General features: G+C 37.6%; 1 protein-coding gene across 13 annotated transcripts in view; it reads right to left on the bottom strand.

The window, feature by feature from the left end:
- LAMA2 (laminin subunit alpha 2) overlaps positions 1–14,094 on the bottom strand; it is a 4,753,606-nt gene that overhangs the window by 3,032,337 nt on the left and 1,707,175 nt on the right. For all 13 annotated transcript variants that reach the window (XM_044064325.1, XM_044064371.1, XM_044064344.1 and 10 more), the window contains exon 8: positions 4,916–5,094. In XM_044064325.1, coding sequence (XP_043920260.1) covers positions 4,916–5,094 — 179 coding nt within the window. The remainder of the gene's footprint in view (positions 1–4,915; positions 5,095–14,094) is intronic.

Raw genomic sequence — 14,094 nt, 5'->3', positions numbered from 1 at the left:
ATATTTTCACAGGTAGTCACAAATTTGGTTTTCAGTATAAAATCCTTAATATTCTTTCCTTTTTTATAAGAAACAATGGGCATATCACATATCCATTGTAAAAAGGTTTTTAGAGACAACAAATATCCACAGTAAAATTTCAACAAATCTATTAAAATTGGACTATAACAACTATATGCTGTTACAAAATAAATATCTTTCTTTTTACAAATACCCTTAAATTTATCATATTGACTACACCTTTCTCCACTAAACAACTCTCTACTCCCATATTCCTTTACAAACTTATTCCAACACTTTTCCAATAAATCATTACTAAAACCCCTATTCTTAAATATACATATAGTTATTTTTTTCATTTCCAATGTATAATCTTGATCATTATTGCACAATCTATACAAACGTACAAATTCTCCATAAGGTATAGCTTGAATGGTGTGAGGTGGATGACGACTTTGTGCTCTTACATACTGTATTCCACTTTCAATTTTTCTATATACTGATGTTCTAATATTTTTTCCTCCACTGATATCTACTAGCACATCTAAATAGGAAACTATTTTGCCCAACTTCAACCTATCAAATTCTAAACCGAGCCTATTCTGATGTAGCTCCATCATAAATCTACCAACCTCATCTTTCCCCCTTCACATAAAAGAATAGGGTAGTCAATAAACCTGAAATACTTTATCACAATATTTTGAAATAATTTTGTCCTATACACATATTCAACCTCAAAAAGGCCCATGCTTAAATTTGCATACAAGGGGGCAAAAGATGCCCCCATCGTTGTTCCCTGTTTCTGTCTATAGAAAGTTCCATCAAATTAAAAAAATATATTTTTGAGACAAAATTCTATCAATTCAATGATGTATTCAGTCACTGGACTCTGACCTAGAAATAAAACCTTATAGCCTCCACCCTGAATTGATGCTAAATTCTGGTGTACAGGCTCTTAATATCTATAGTTACTCAGTACATATTTTCATTCCATCGTACATCATTAAGGTTTCCTAAAAAATCAAGCATCTTTTATGTATGATGGTAATGTTTGTACTTTAGGTGATAAATACCAATGTAAAAACTGTACTATTTTACATAAAAAGTATTCCTTTCCTGAAACTATAGGATGACCTGGGGGATTGACCAAATTCTATGCATTTTAGGTAGGCAGTAAAAGTGGGCCATTCTACAGCCCTCTACATTGAATCTTCTTTTTAAATCTTCAGATGTAAAATAACTCAACCCTTTCATCATCAAATATTTGTATTATTATATAGCTGTTACATAAATGCAAGATTCTACTCTCTCACAAACACTGTTATCTTTCAAATGTTCGTTACACATATTTAAATATTGTACATAGTCTATAATCAATTTATTGCCCTTGTCTGCAGGTTTAAATATGAAATCATTTCTAGCACTAAGTAACATTAACATGTTCCATTCATTTTTAGTCAAGTTGTAACTTATAGCTGTATGTTTATTAAACTCATAAAACACCTTTCCCACAGCAAAATTTAACATGGTGTAGAAATGCTGAACCCTCTCATGCAAAAACGGTGGCACAAAAGTACTTTTGTATTCTATATGACTTGTATCCAAAGAAATATAAGCATTTAATTCTTCCTCAGAATGACACGAATAAAAACTTTCATCATTAGATTTATTCAAGCTGCATTACATTCAGTAACATTCTCATTAACATGAACATTACTATTAAAAAAAAATTTAAATGTAGTTTTCTTACAAATGTAAAAATATCACATTTGATTTCATGAAGTCTCGGTATAACGGTAACCATAGGTATTAATTTTAAACCGCAGTTAAGAACGTCAAGTTCGCAATCAAATATCACATTTGATTTCATGAAGTCTCGGTATAACGGTAACCATAGGTATTAATTTTAAACCGCAGTTAAGAACGTCAAGTTCGCAATCATTTAAAACACATTGGGACAAATTTACAGTATATGAATCACATACAGAAAGAGGTGGTAAACTACCATTTACCTCTTTTCTAGTACTGTTGTTGATAGTCCCTTGATTGCATACTATTGGGATCCCTTTGGTGTTTATTCCCCTGAAATACTTCTCATGAAGTGTGGGAATCACTCTGAAATGTCACTTGAAACTGTTCCTCCTGTTGGACAGGGAAGGGGTAGAAATCCATTTTTTTCTTCATTCTCATCATCCCAAGATGAGTTAAACCCTTCTGACATGGAAAGAAAAGAATTAGCACACCGACTGCTGTTTCCTTCACCTTCTTCAAACCTCACATGATTACGAAGCTGTTTGTGATTGGTTCGGCTTTACCACTTTTGTAATCATGGAGATCCCTGAGGAATTTATCTTTCTTTCTCTCCACAATCTCCCCTTTATAAGATTTCAGTTTTACATTGATATCAGTCATTTACTTCTCCAAATATTCCATACTTAAGTTTGTTATTCAAATAGAGCAAGTGAACATAATTTGATCCCTAAGTTCTCGTTGTTTCACCCTGTCCCTTTCAAGCAATATAGTATAATGCACTCTACAGTACATTTGTGGACTGCTGATACCCACTGCTGATGAATTTGTTTATCTGTTTCATTCTGAAAATCAAAAGGTAATGACAGATCTTTATATGTCCTCAAGCCTCTGACCATAATGTCCAACTCAATGTACTTTTGTAAGCTCTGGATATTTAAAAATACATCAGTCTCCCTCCACAGTAGTTTTTCCAACTAATCAAACAATACCTTGTTCTCCGATGAGAGAGAGGAAGTGAATTTATAACCCACAGCTGCAAATGGGTTACTACAACATTTGTTATGATCTTCTTCCCATTTGTCCCAAAATCTGGGAGCCACTTCTCTATCAGTAGTAACATCCCCACCAGTATGGTGGTTAAGCTGCTCAACCGAGTGAACAAAAAAAACATCCAAGGACCGTTGACAATTGTCCAGGGTAGAATCACAAAAAATCTGTGGCAGGTTGACATTAGGATCACTGGCCATAAATCTCACAAACAGCAACAATGCAGAACCACAAGTAAAGAGGAAACAATGCAAATCAACCAGCCAGTAACCAAAAAAGCAGTTTTATTTCTCTAACGTCTCAGCCACAAAAGCCTTCAAGGAGTAAATCCTTCACAAACACATACACACCTTAAATACACACACCAATAAAACAGTTAACTACCTAATTAAACATTTCAATAAAGTCATTAAGTAAAAAATCTCCAGTTACACTCCATATTTATCCTCTTAGGGGCTAAAGTTTCATACTTTAGAATATATATAGACTCTTTAAAAAGTAATTGATTTTTTATATCCACACTATCATATTGTGAAACACTTATCTTCTCTAGCACAGTGCCTACTAAACCTGCAGCCTATCTTCATGCACTTTATTACCTTATTAAAATGCTCAGCTACTTAACTTTATTTAACGACTTTATTGAAATGTTTAATTAGGTATTTAATTGTTTTATTGGAGTCTGTATTTAAGGCAGGTGTGTGTTTGTGAAGGATTTACTCCTTGAAGGCTTTTGTGGCCTACACGTTACAGAAATAAAACTGCTTTTTAATATACTGCAGTATCTGTGGCAGGGTTAGTCACCAAGCTGTTTGAACATTGCTTCTAGGAGATTGTCACTTTTGAAGTGACAGCTTGACCCCATCAGCAAAAATGGGCTAGATGACTGGATGGATATACAGCTGGAGCATGCCAGTGTATACTTGAAATGGAATGGCATTACCCCTAAATCAAGAGGGCTATTGTAGCATTAATCATAGATAATTCTGTATGTCAGCAGTACAACTGCAGCCATTACATGAGAGAAATGACTATACATCTGTAGCACCACTGCTGGCATACTGAATGAGCATCCTGCAATGGCAGCAATGCTTTCTGATGTCTTAGGCAATACTGGCCCAGGTATGCAGCGATTTACTACATATATCAGCCCTCATATTTAGTGGTTGACATTAAAAGAAACATACCAATGCAGTGTTTATGAGGCACACTTGGTGACATACACATCATGCCACTTGTGATAGTCCAGCCATAGATATGCAACCATTACAGTATTTCTCTTGTAATGCTTTTAGTACTAATGCTGATATAAAAGCATCACTGCAGCACCTATCATCCTCATACTATGCATCAGGATCAACCATAGTTACACTATACCATATATAAATAACGTAATTCATTACTTTCAAAATTTTCTGAATCCCATTATTAAAACATGAAGTATCATGCCTTATATGCAGTGAAGATGCATCACATAGGTTCCAGTGCTAGTCTGACATAGTATCCCATCCTGCCCAGCATTATTTAGGGGGATGGAATGAATCTAAAGGGTAGGGGTAGTGCTGAATCATAATATAGATCCTCTCCAAGGCTTCCCACAATCTATTGCATTCCCGCCCATAATCTGCAATCATGATGCTTGTAAAGTATCACAGAAAGTAGAGCTGAAAAAAATATATATAGGTCAGAGCCAAAGACACCACTACCTCTACAAACTTGTATGGACAGACACAAAGCACTACATACTCACTTATAACAAACTTGATTATATATTCCACCATTTTCTCTTCCATTTATATTATGCCTTTCTGAGAGGCACACTTGCTTTGTATATGCCTTCTTTTTCATGTTCTATACAAATGATACTTTTGCTGAGAGCAAAAGCAAATATTTTTTTATTTCCAAATTAGAATCTCAATTACTTCACGATGACTCAGAAAAAATATTTGTTTCTCAATAATTTTCACATTTCTCTGTAAAATGGAAACTGATAAGGAAGAATAAAGCAAAATGACAGGTTCTGCAGAACACATATCTACATAGAAATCTCTATGGTAAAGATTCTTAATAAACACAAAAGCCCTGTGACAGCAAATGTTATTAAAATGTGTAATACCCCTTGTGGTCTGAAGAAACCATCTTTACAGGTCTCACAGTTGATGCCAGCAGTATTATTAGCACAGTTAGTGCATACTCCACCTCCACTGTATACTCCATGGATATTCAGACTCCAGTTTCTTTTTGCAATGTCGTCATCATAATAGCAGTCCTTGGTTTTTCTGTGACAGTTGCAAGCTGCAAACAAAACAATTATTTAAAGAGAGCTTTATCTACAAATATTAATCTAGAAGGAATAAAAAAATTATATGCAAGTACTCTGGCATTAGATACAAATGTCATGCATTGTTGTCACAGAGTAGAAGTAACAAACTTGACCTTATTTTGACATTTCTTACTTTATTTTATTTCTTCTTGTATGCAATTATTTGGCAAAATATTATTGTGTTTCATATGTGATTTGTGATTACACAAGGTAAACATACTAAAGCCTCAATCACAAAGAGCTGAATATAGCAATTACCACCCCCCCCCCCCACATACACACAAGATTTTCTGGTGATAGAATTCATCAAATGCACATTTGTTCAAGTGCCTGAAGAACCAAAGCATCCAGTGTTGAATATGATGCATGTTTTAGTGGGTAATAATGTCAAAACTTTCATTTGTTGCAAATGTTTCATCATTGGTGTTATGTGTGTTTGTGTATGTGTGAGTGTTTGTGAATTACGGCTATAAAAACACCTAGGAAAGGGACAGGTGTGGGTATGCTTGCGTATTTGTAAGATGGAAGAGTGTGTGTGTGTGTGTGTGTGTGTGTGTGTGTGTGTGTGTGTGTGTGTGTGTGTGTGTGTGTGTGTGTATGGGTGTGTGTGTGTGTTCCTTTTTTGCTGTTACTGTTAGGGAAAAGGGATGCAGCTCTCTAATGTGAAGGCACTGGTTAGTGACGTGGGTAGGGTTAGGTTTTGAGTTATCACACAAAAAAGCATTGCAAGGAAAAGGAAAGTGTTCTTTTTAGACAGCTTTTGAAATCTGGAGGAATAGCATTTCAGTGAAAGGTAAGTTCAATTACTATTTTTGTTTAAATGTGCCATGACAATGTTTGTGCATAACCAATTGCAATATATTCATACTTATACCTATAGACATATGCACAGACAAACCATTCAGTAAAAGTTGCAAGAAAGACCCAACCAAGTTGAAGTCTTCACTGTGTAACATCTTAAACCACTTGTGGTTCGTGGAAATGAACCCCTTAATGGCATACCAGTGTTCAGCTACATGGCTTCTGAATGCCCATGACTTTTTACTTTTTAAGTCTTTATTGATACATACAGGCCAAAAAAGCCACACCCCACAAGCTTAAAACATGTATGTTATATGCACACACACACACACACATATGTATGTATGTATATATACATACATACATGTATGTATGTATATATACATACATATACATATATATTATAAATATACAAGCCAAAAATCAAACAAATTCACACAGACAAGACATCCATCCATCCATGCATCCAACAGTGATCCTTCCACAATCCCATTTTTGCTCATGGGATCAAGGTGACAAATTAACAATGACTATCATCTAGAGCAAATGTTCACACCCTCAGGTGTCTAGCCCTGCTGCGTTTCTTCTTTACCACACACGCAAACTCACACATGGCCAATTTAGAGTGCCCAATCCTCATATTGCCTGTCTTTAGAATGTAGGAGCAAATTGGAGCACTTAAAAGAAAACCCACATGAACTCAAGGAGGACATAGGTTCATAGGTTCATAGCAGGTTACTAGGCTAATGGCCCTATGGCCTTTACAAGTCTAGCCATGTAAAAAGCTGTGTACACTAACTGATGATAGTTAGTCATTGCTGGCAGAGCAATTCCATGATCAACATTGACTACCCCTGTCCATGAGGGACATAGGTGCCAACCCCCTGGGTGAATTTATGGTCACCCATCCAATTGTCAAGTTTGCATTTAGATAGGGTCATTAAGGAGGTCTGAGTTTATTCCAGAGGAGTAGCAATCTCTGGGAGATATATCTGTCTCTCCAACATGTTTTGTTAATGTCACAGGCTAGGTTGAGATCCCTGGAGTCAGTGACTCTTTCCCCATTTGATTCGCGGATGTACAACATTTCCAGTAGGGCAGAGTCAGAGACTGTTCTATAGGTCAGACACAGTCATGTCTCAGCAGCCTGCATGATACAGAATACGGTGACAGGACTTTCAGTCTACATTTTGAAGGCCATGGATTCTCTTGGTTAGAAACCTCTGTGGTCTCTCCAGTTGTTGCAGGTGCCTGATGAGATGTATACCGAAGGGACCATTGTACTCAATTAATGGTCTGATAAGGGTCAAGTACAGTGGAGTTAGAACCTCATTAGTCTTGGATGCAATGCCCTTATTTATGAGATGAGCAATGTAGAAGGTTCCTTTACCACTATGGACACATGGTGATTGAAGTTTATATTGCTATCAACTTGTTTTCCCAAGTCTTGCACCACTTGGTTCAGTCTTAGAGGGGTGCTATCTATATCATAATTAGCAGGGGCTACTTCTTTGCCAAAGAGAATAATGAGGCATTTTTTGCGTTTAGTTTTAGTCTGTGACTTTGGCACCAATTATTTGTTTGTGTCAGCCCTTTCTGTAATATGTTTACATCATTGGGGGACTCAATGATTGCACCCAGTTTGCAGTCATGTGCAAACCTGGGAAGCCACAGGCCAGCTACTTTCACCTGGAACTCAGAGAAATAGATTCCAAACAGTAGAGGGTCCAGAACAGATCCTTATGGTACCCCACTGGTATCTGGTCTACTGGTAGAGGTGACTCCCCAACTTTGAAAGTGTGAGTTCTGTCAGTGAGCAAATCGGCTACCCATCTAGTGATGTATGGGTTAATTCCCAGCTAGGAGAGTTTCTGAATGATCCCTGAGTGGAGGATTGTGTCAAAAGCCTTGGCTAAATCAAGACGGGTGGTAAGTACTGTTTTGCCCTCATCCAGGGCTTTGGTGACATTCTCAAAGAAGTCTACCAGGTTTAATAAGCCAGATCTAACCATGACAATACCAAACTGGATTGGGTCAAGAATTTGAAGGTCACTTGTGTCCTTGTTGATAAGGGCCATGATGACTCTTTCCATGGCCTTGCAGAAAAGGCTGGTTAGACTTATGGGTCAGTAGTTTGCTGGGTTGGTTGATGGACCCCCTTTGTGCAGGGGGATTAATGTTGCTGTTCTCCACTCTGCTGGAACAAAGCCAGTGCTCAAACTATGGTTAAGGAGAGTACCAAGTGGCTCCACTAGGTCTTGCTTTAGATTGTTTAGAAAGCAACCTTGGATGTTATCTGGTCCCGTAGAGGCTGTTTTTTTGGCCTTGGAGAGCGCTTGTATGACCAATATTTGGAAATACTCAGCAGAAGACTGGTGTCAGGAATGCTTTGGGTTATGGTTGGTGGGGATGGAGGTGGGGGGTGAAGTTATTGCCAAATCTGTCAGCTAGCAGGTTTGCAATTTCCTCAGGTTCTAATATAAGTTTGGCACACAGTTGTTCATTCCCTTTTATGTTTCAGATGTAGCTAAAGAATGCCTTACGGATGTCTTTACTTAGGGATGCAATTTAATCTCGTAACCTTGGAGGACTTTACAAGACATCTAATTTGCTTGTTCAATCTGTGGAAGGTATTCTTCCCCTGTTGAGTAAGTTCCCTCTTGTTCCTAGATATCAATTTCTTTCTTTTTTTATGTAACTTTGTTTTTTCAGGAGGACCTTGTTTTAGTCCTGTCTGGTACTGCTGAGTCAATACGTTTATTTTAGTGGCTATAAGGGGCATTTCTGTTCTCCTTTGCATAGGAGTCACAGTTGGCTGTGCCAGCAGAGGCTTTGAAACTTTTTATGCTATTGCTTAGTAGGCTATAGTTTGCTTTGGAGAAATGTTTCAGTTTTTTTGCTCATGCGTAGATGTCAGGTCTGAGCTTTACTTCAAATGAGACTGATTTATGGCCTGACCTTACCAGGGAGGGCAACACACAGGGGTAGTGCAGAGACCCCCCCATGCTGGTGAGCACTAGGTTTAGGACATTTGAGGCCATTGTGGGGGTGCAGACCAAACCAGGGCATTTGAATTAACAAAATCCAGGAACTTCAGAGCAATCATATTTCTGCTCATGTAAATTGCCCGATCGATGGAAGGATAGTTGAAATCTCCCATGACCAAGGTGTTTGGCTGTATACTGACTGACTCTAGCAAGTCCAGGTAGGTGGTGTGCTTCTCCTGGTTTATGGTGGGGGAACTGTAGCTAGCGATGATGTTGTAGGGTATTTTGCCTATAGTTAACTGGACCTGAAGTAGCCCGAGAGTCTGACTGTTTTACCAGTTTTGAGGCTAGAGTTCTGTTTCCATATAGACTCATTTCAATTTTAAACCATGTTTATAAACTGTTTATACATAAACCAGCTAAAAGAATGACAAATATATTGCTAAAATTAATAGATATGGATCAATGTGGTTTTGTGGCGGGGAGGCAAATATTTTACAGTATTACTAGAGTAATGATGATTCAGAGGGAAGCAAAATGTATGAAATTACTACTGTTGTTGGTGGGTCTTGATATAGAAAAAGCATTCAACATAGAAAGCTGGGATTTTATGAGAAGGGCAATGAAAGCATTTACATTCCATGACACAATAGTAAGGTTAATTAGGAGGACATATGACGAATCAGAGGCAAAAATTAAAGTGGAGTAGGGTTACTCTCTGATAAGGTCTGTTTGAACTGAACTAGGCAGGGTGTCCTCTTTCCCTTTATTTGCTTTATATTTAGAGTCACTGGCAAAGAAAATAACAGACTCAGAAATTCAAGGATATAATTGATACGACAATCAAGAAAAGTTGGGTTTTTTCTGCAGGTGATATTATTTTGTACTTGATCAATCCAAAAAAGGACAGCTCAGTGTTTTGTAATATTTTGAGAAAGTTTCAACTATTTTCAGGATATACAATCAATGATGATAAAACAAAGACTAAAGCCATAAACTATATAAGCACACATGCATTTGTTCAGCAATGCCCATATCTATAGAGACAGGATAAAGTGGTGTATTTAGGGGGTCTATATTATGTCAACGAAAAGCCATTCCATCGACCCTTAATAAGTGAAGTCCCATTACAGCGAACAGCCAAATCAGAAATTTCTTTCCCTGGGAAAGAAATCACTTGGCCATCCTTGTGAGTTTGCACTTTTCCCCACTGTAGTGCGATCTCGAAGTTGGTATATTTAGTAAGGGGGTGGGGGTGAAGCCTCGAACTTTGTAATGTTTAAAGTGATGTGTAGTTCATGGTAAGACTAATGATTTATTACCCAGGGAAAGAAATCCCTGATTTGGATGTTCGCTGTAATGGGACTTCACATTTTAGGGGTCGATGAAAAGCCACTTGATGGAATGGCCAAATCAGCAATTTCTTTCCCTTGGAAAGAAATCACTTGGCCATCCTTGTGAATTTGCCCTTTTCCCCACTGTAGTGCGATCTCGAAGTTGGTATATTTAGTAAGGGGGGTGGGAGTGAAGCCCCGCACTTTGTAACATTTAAAGTGATGTGTAGTTTGTGGTAGGGCTAGTGATTTCTTTCCCAGGGAAAGAAATCACTGATTTGGATGTTTGCTGTAATGGGACTTCGCGTTTTAGGGGTCGATGAAAAGCCGTTTGATGGAACAGCTTTTTGATAAGATAATATAGACCCGTATTTAGGAATAGGGTTTGAAAAGGCAACTAAGGATATGTGGGAAAAGACTAAACAGAACTTAATACAAAAACTGAGAAATTGAAGGCTCTTAAAAATACATTCAGTGAAAATGCTTTAAGTCCACTTGATTTTATACAGAGGTCAGCATATTTTTGTCAGCCAGAGAAGCTGTGGACAATAATTAATAAAGTGAGTTAAGTTGATTCTACCAATAGAACAAGGCATTTTAGGATTTCCTTATTTGAAGGGATATTTTAGAGCTATACAGTTATGTCTCATGTCTGTAACATCAGCAGAAGTTTATAATTGAAAGTGAAAAGGGATAGTGATGAAGCAGGGGAAATAAGGAGAGAGTGTAGAAAGTATTCTAAGAACTAAGCCAACATTGTAATGGAGGGCAGACATTTTGACACTAGGTATGACTACAAATATGGGTACAGAAAATAGTCAAGATGGGGATGGAATTTGCTGGAGAAAACTTGAAAAAGAACCAAAGTATTGTGAGCAAATAACTGGAAAGGAAAAGGTAATAGAGTGGTATAAGTGGAAGAACAAGTGTGGATTGTAGGTTAGAAACTGCCTTTTCTACCAGGGACTGATATGAGAGTACAGGCAAGGCAAAGAGAAAGGTGTAGGGGAGTCCTAAGTGAAAGTCCTGCTCTGGCAGAGTGTTTAGTTGAATCTATAAAGAGAAACTGCTCTTTAAAAAGGGATAGTTAGTAGGGTATATGAACTACTGTACAATAACTATAAGAACCAATCAGAGGAGGTTACAAAATATTGGGATGAGAGACTGAAAAAACAATATGTACAACAAAGCACAGAAGAATACGGCAGTGGTGCAGCGTTGGCGTTGTTGCCTCACAGCAAGAGGTTCTCCCATTCAATTCTCAGCTGGAGCACCTTTTGTGTGGAGTCTGCATGTCCTCCCCGTGGTCGAATGGCATTTGAAAGACATGCGTGAATGGCCGTGCCTTTGTTGAAGGTTGGGTGTCGGGCTGGCACCTTGGCACCATAAAAATCTACTGCCAATCATTAACAGACCTGAGTTCCGCTGTGGCGACCCCTAACCGGGAAAAGCCGAAAGAAGAAGAAGAACAACAACAAAGCACAGAAGGTTTAGGATTTTTGCTTGGAAGTGTTTGCATATACAGTTTTATACTCCCAAGCAGACTTCAAAGAATTATAGATAGCAAACGTCTGAGGTGTAATGGGGAAGAAAGAGGTAATTAGAAAATACTTGTTGACAGTGTAATGAATTGGCAGATTTTAAAAATTTACTGTGGAGTATTCTGGCAGAAATATTGGTGAAGAAAATGGCTGCAACTAAACAAATGATTTCTTTTGTGATGGGACACAGGATGTGAATGACCTAGACATAGCAAGACCTTATTAAGTCTAATTCTGTTGGCTGCCAAAAAAGCAATTACTAGAAAATGGAAATCAAAATCTAAGCAAAATATATCTGAAGTATTGAAAATTATGAAAGAGATAAAGAACTGGAAGAGGGATTTTTAGGAAAGGGAAGGAGCAAATTACATAGAAATAAATCGAATTTATAGGAAGAATAAATGCAAAATGATATCCAGGAGGAGTGAGATTAAACTGAAGGCAGTAAATGAGCAATTTATGTAATACTTGACTAATAACAGTTATGAAGAAATAAAACATGCTACATACTGTACGTTTATGAAAAATATGTTAACATGGTTTGTTTTCTTCTCTATGTACAGTTTTAATATGTATGTTTGCTTATATCTTAAGTGATAATTTAATAAGTGTTTAAAAAAGAAAGGAATGGAATTTGTTGGAAAAATACATACAAAATAATGTTTATAAGAAGGAATGAGGTTTAATCGGAAGCCAGGAATTGAGCAATTTATTTAAAGTTAGACTGACTGAAGGTAATCAAGATGAAAGAAAACATTTTCTTTCTTCTTTATTAAGGTATGTGGTTATGGCTTAAGTGATAATTTAATAAAAGTGTTTCTCAGTCCATCAAGTTAATTTTTTTAGCATCCTAGACTATACTTCAGGAAAACAATCCCATTAAATAACATCTAAATCTGATTTTTTGTGGGCATTCAAAAACTATATAGGTCATCTGCTAAATGACTGAAAGTATAGTTACACGTGACTAAAACCCTTTCAGATCAACAGATGACTTACAAATTGTAACGAGTCTCTGCAAATGTATGTAAAACAACTTTTGTAAAATGAAAACTGAAACGTAAAGGTAATGTCAAACTTGAAGAGGAATATAATACGAAGTTATGTACTTACCATAATGTTCCATGTTAGTTGTCTTCTTCTCGCCTTCTTTCTTGCTGGATGGGTTCGGAGCCGAACCTCAGCTCTGAATCGGCCTATTTTCAAAGCTCGAGAGCTATTTTTCACTGGCTCGAGGCTATACTATGTCCCATAATGCTAGGCGTAATATACCCAGATCTCGTTTGATAGCTAACACTATGGACATACATGCCCCACCACAATAGAGAAGATATCTATCTAAACAAATGTATATATATCCTCTTCTACATATATCTCTTACAAGGGCTACCAAAAGGGAGCAAGAGAGCTAGTGAGGAGATAACTCTGGTGACAAAAAACATCTCACAAGATACTCTAGGTCTTTCCAGGCAAGGGGGATGGAGGGTGGGACGCAAGAAAGCAGGCGAGAGGAAGACAACTAATATGGAACGTTATGGTAGGTACATAACTTCTCAATGGTAAGTTGTCAATCTCACCTTCATTCTTGCTGGATGGGACAGCGTCCCTAGCACCTTATTCCTGGGTGGCTCAATGGAACAGACTCTTGAGTACAGTGGAGCCAAAATCAGCCTGACTTCTGGAGGCCATATCCAGTTTGTAATGAGAAATGAAGGTATGAGGAGAGGCCCATGTGGCCGCTGCACAAATGGAATCCATTGGCAACCTTGCCTGAAAAGCTACTGAAGAAGCTAGTGCTCTGGTTGAATGAGCTCTAGACTTAGTAGGGAGCTCCTTATGCCTCAATTGATAAATTAACATAATAAGAGAAGTCAACCATCTGGACAAGGTTACTTTGGAGACTGGGATGCCTTGCTTCCCTTCCGCGTAAGACAGGAAGGGCTGGTCTGATTTCCTCATCTGCTTAGTTTTATCCAGGTAAAAATGTAATTGACGGTGAACATTCAAACAATGTAACTCTCGTTCAGCTCTATTGGTATAATTTGGGAAGAAGACAGGAAGATCGATGGCCTGATTCAGATTTTTCTCAGAGAGTACTTTGGGTAAAAATGAAGGATTAGTTCTAAGTGAGACTCTATCTTTGTGAAAAACAAGGTAAGGAGGGTGAACACAAAGTGCTTGAAGTTCCGACACCCTTCTTGCTGAGGTAATAGCTACTAAGAAGAGTGTTTTCCACGAGAGCAATTTTAATGAACAGGAAGCTGCTGGCTCAAAAGGAGGGAGAATTAAGGATGACAGTACCACATTTA

Source organism: Protopterus annectens, chromosome 1.part0, assembly GCF_019279795.1.
Source record: "Protopterus annectens isolate FY-2018-M chromosome 1.part0, PAN1.0, whole genome shotgun sequence".
Lineage (NCBI taxonomy): Eukaryota > Metazoa > Chordata > Ceratodontiformes > Protopteridae > Protopterus > Protopterus annectens.
Note: the sequence above shows the minus strand (reverse complement) of the source record. Positions and strands in the feature narration are given on the sequence as shown.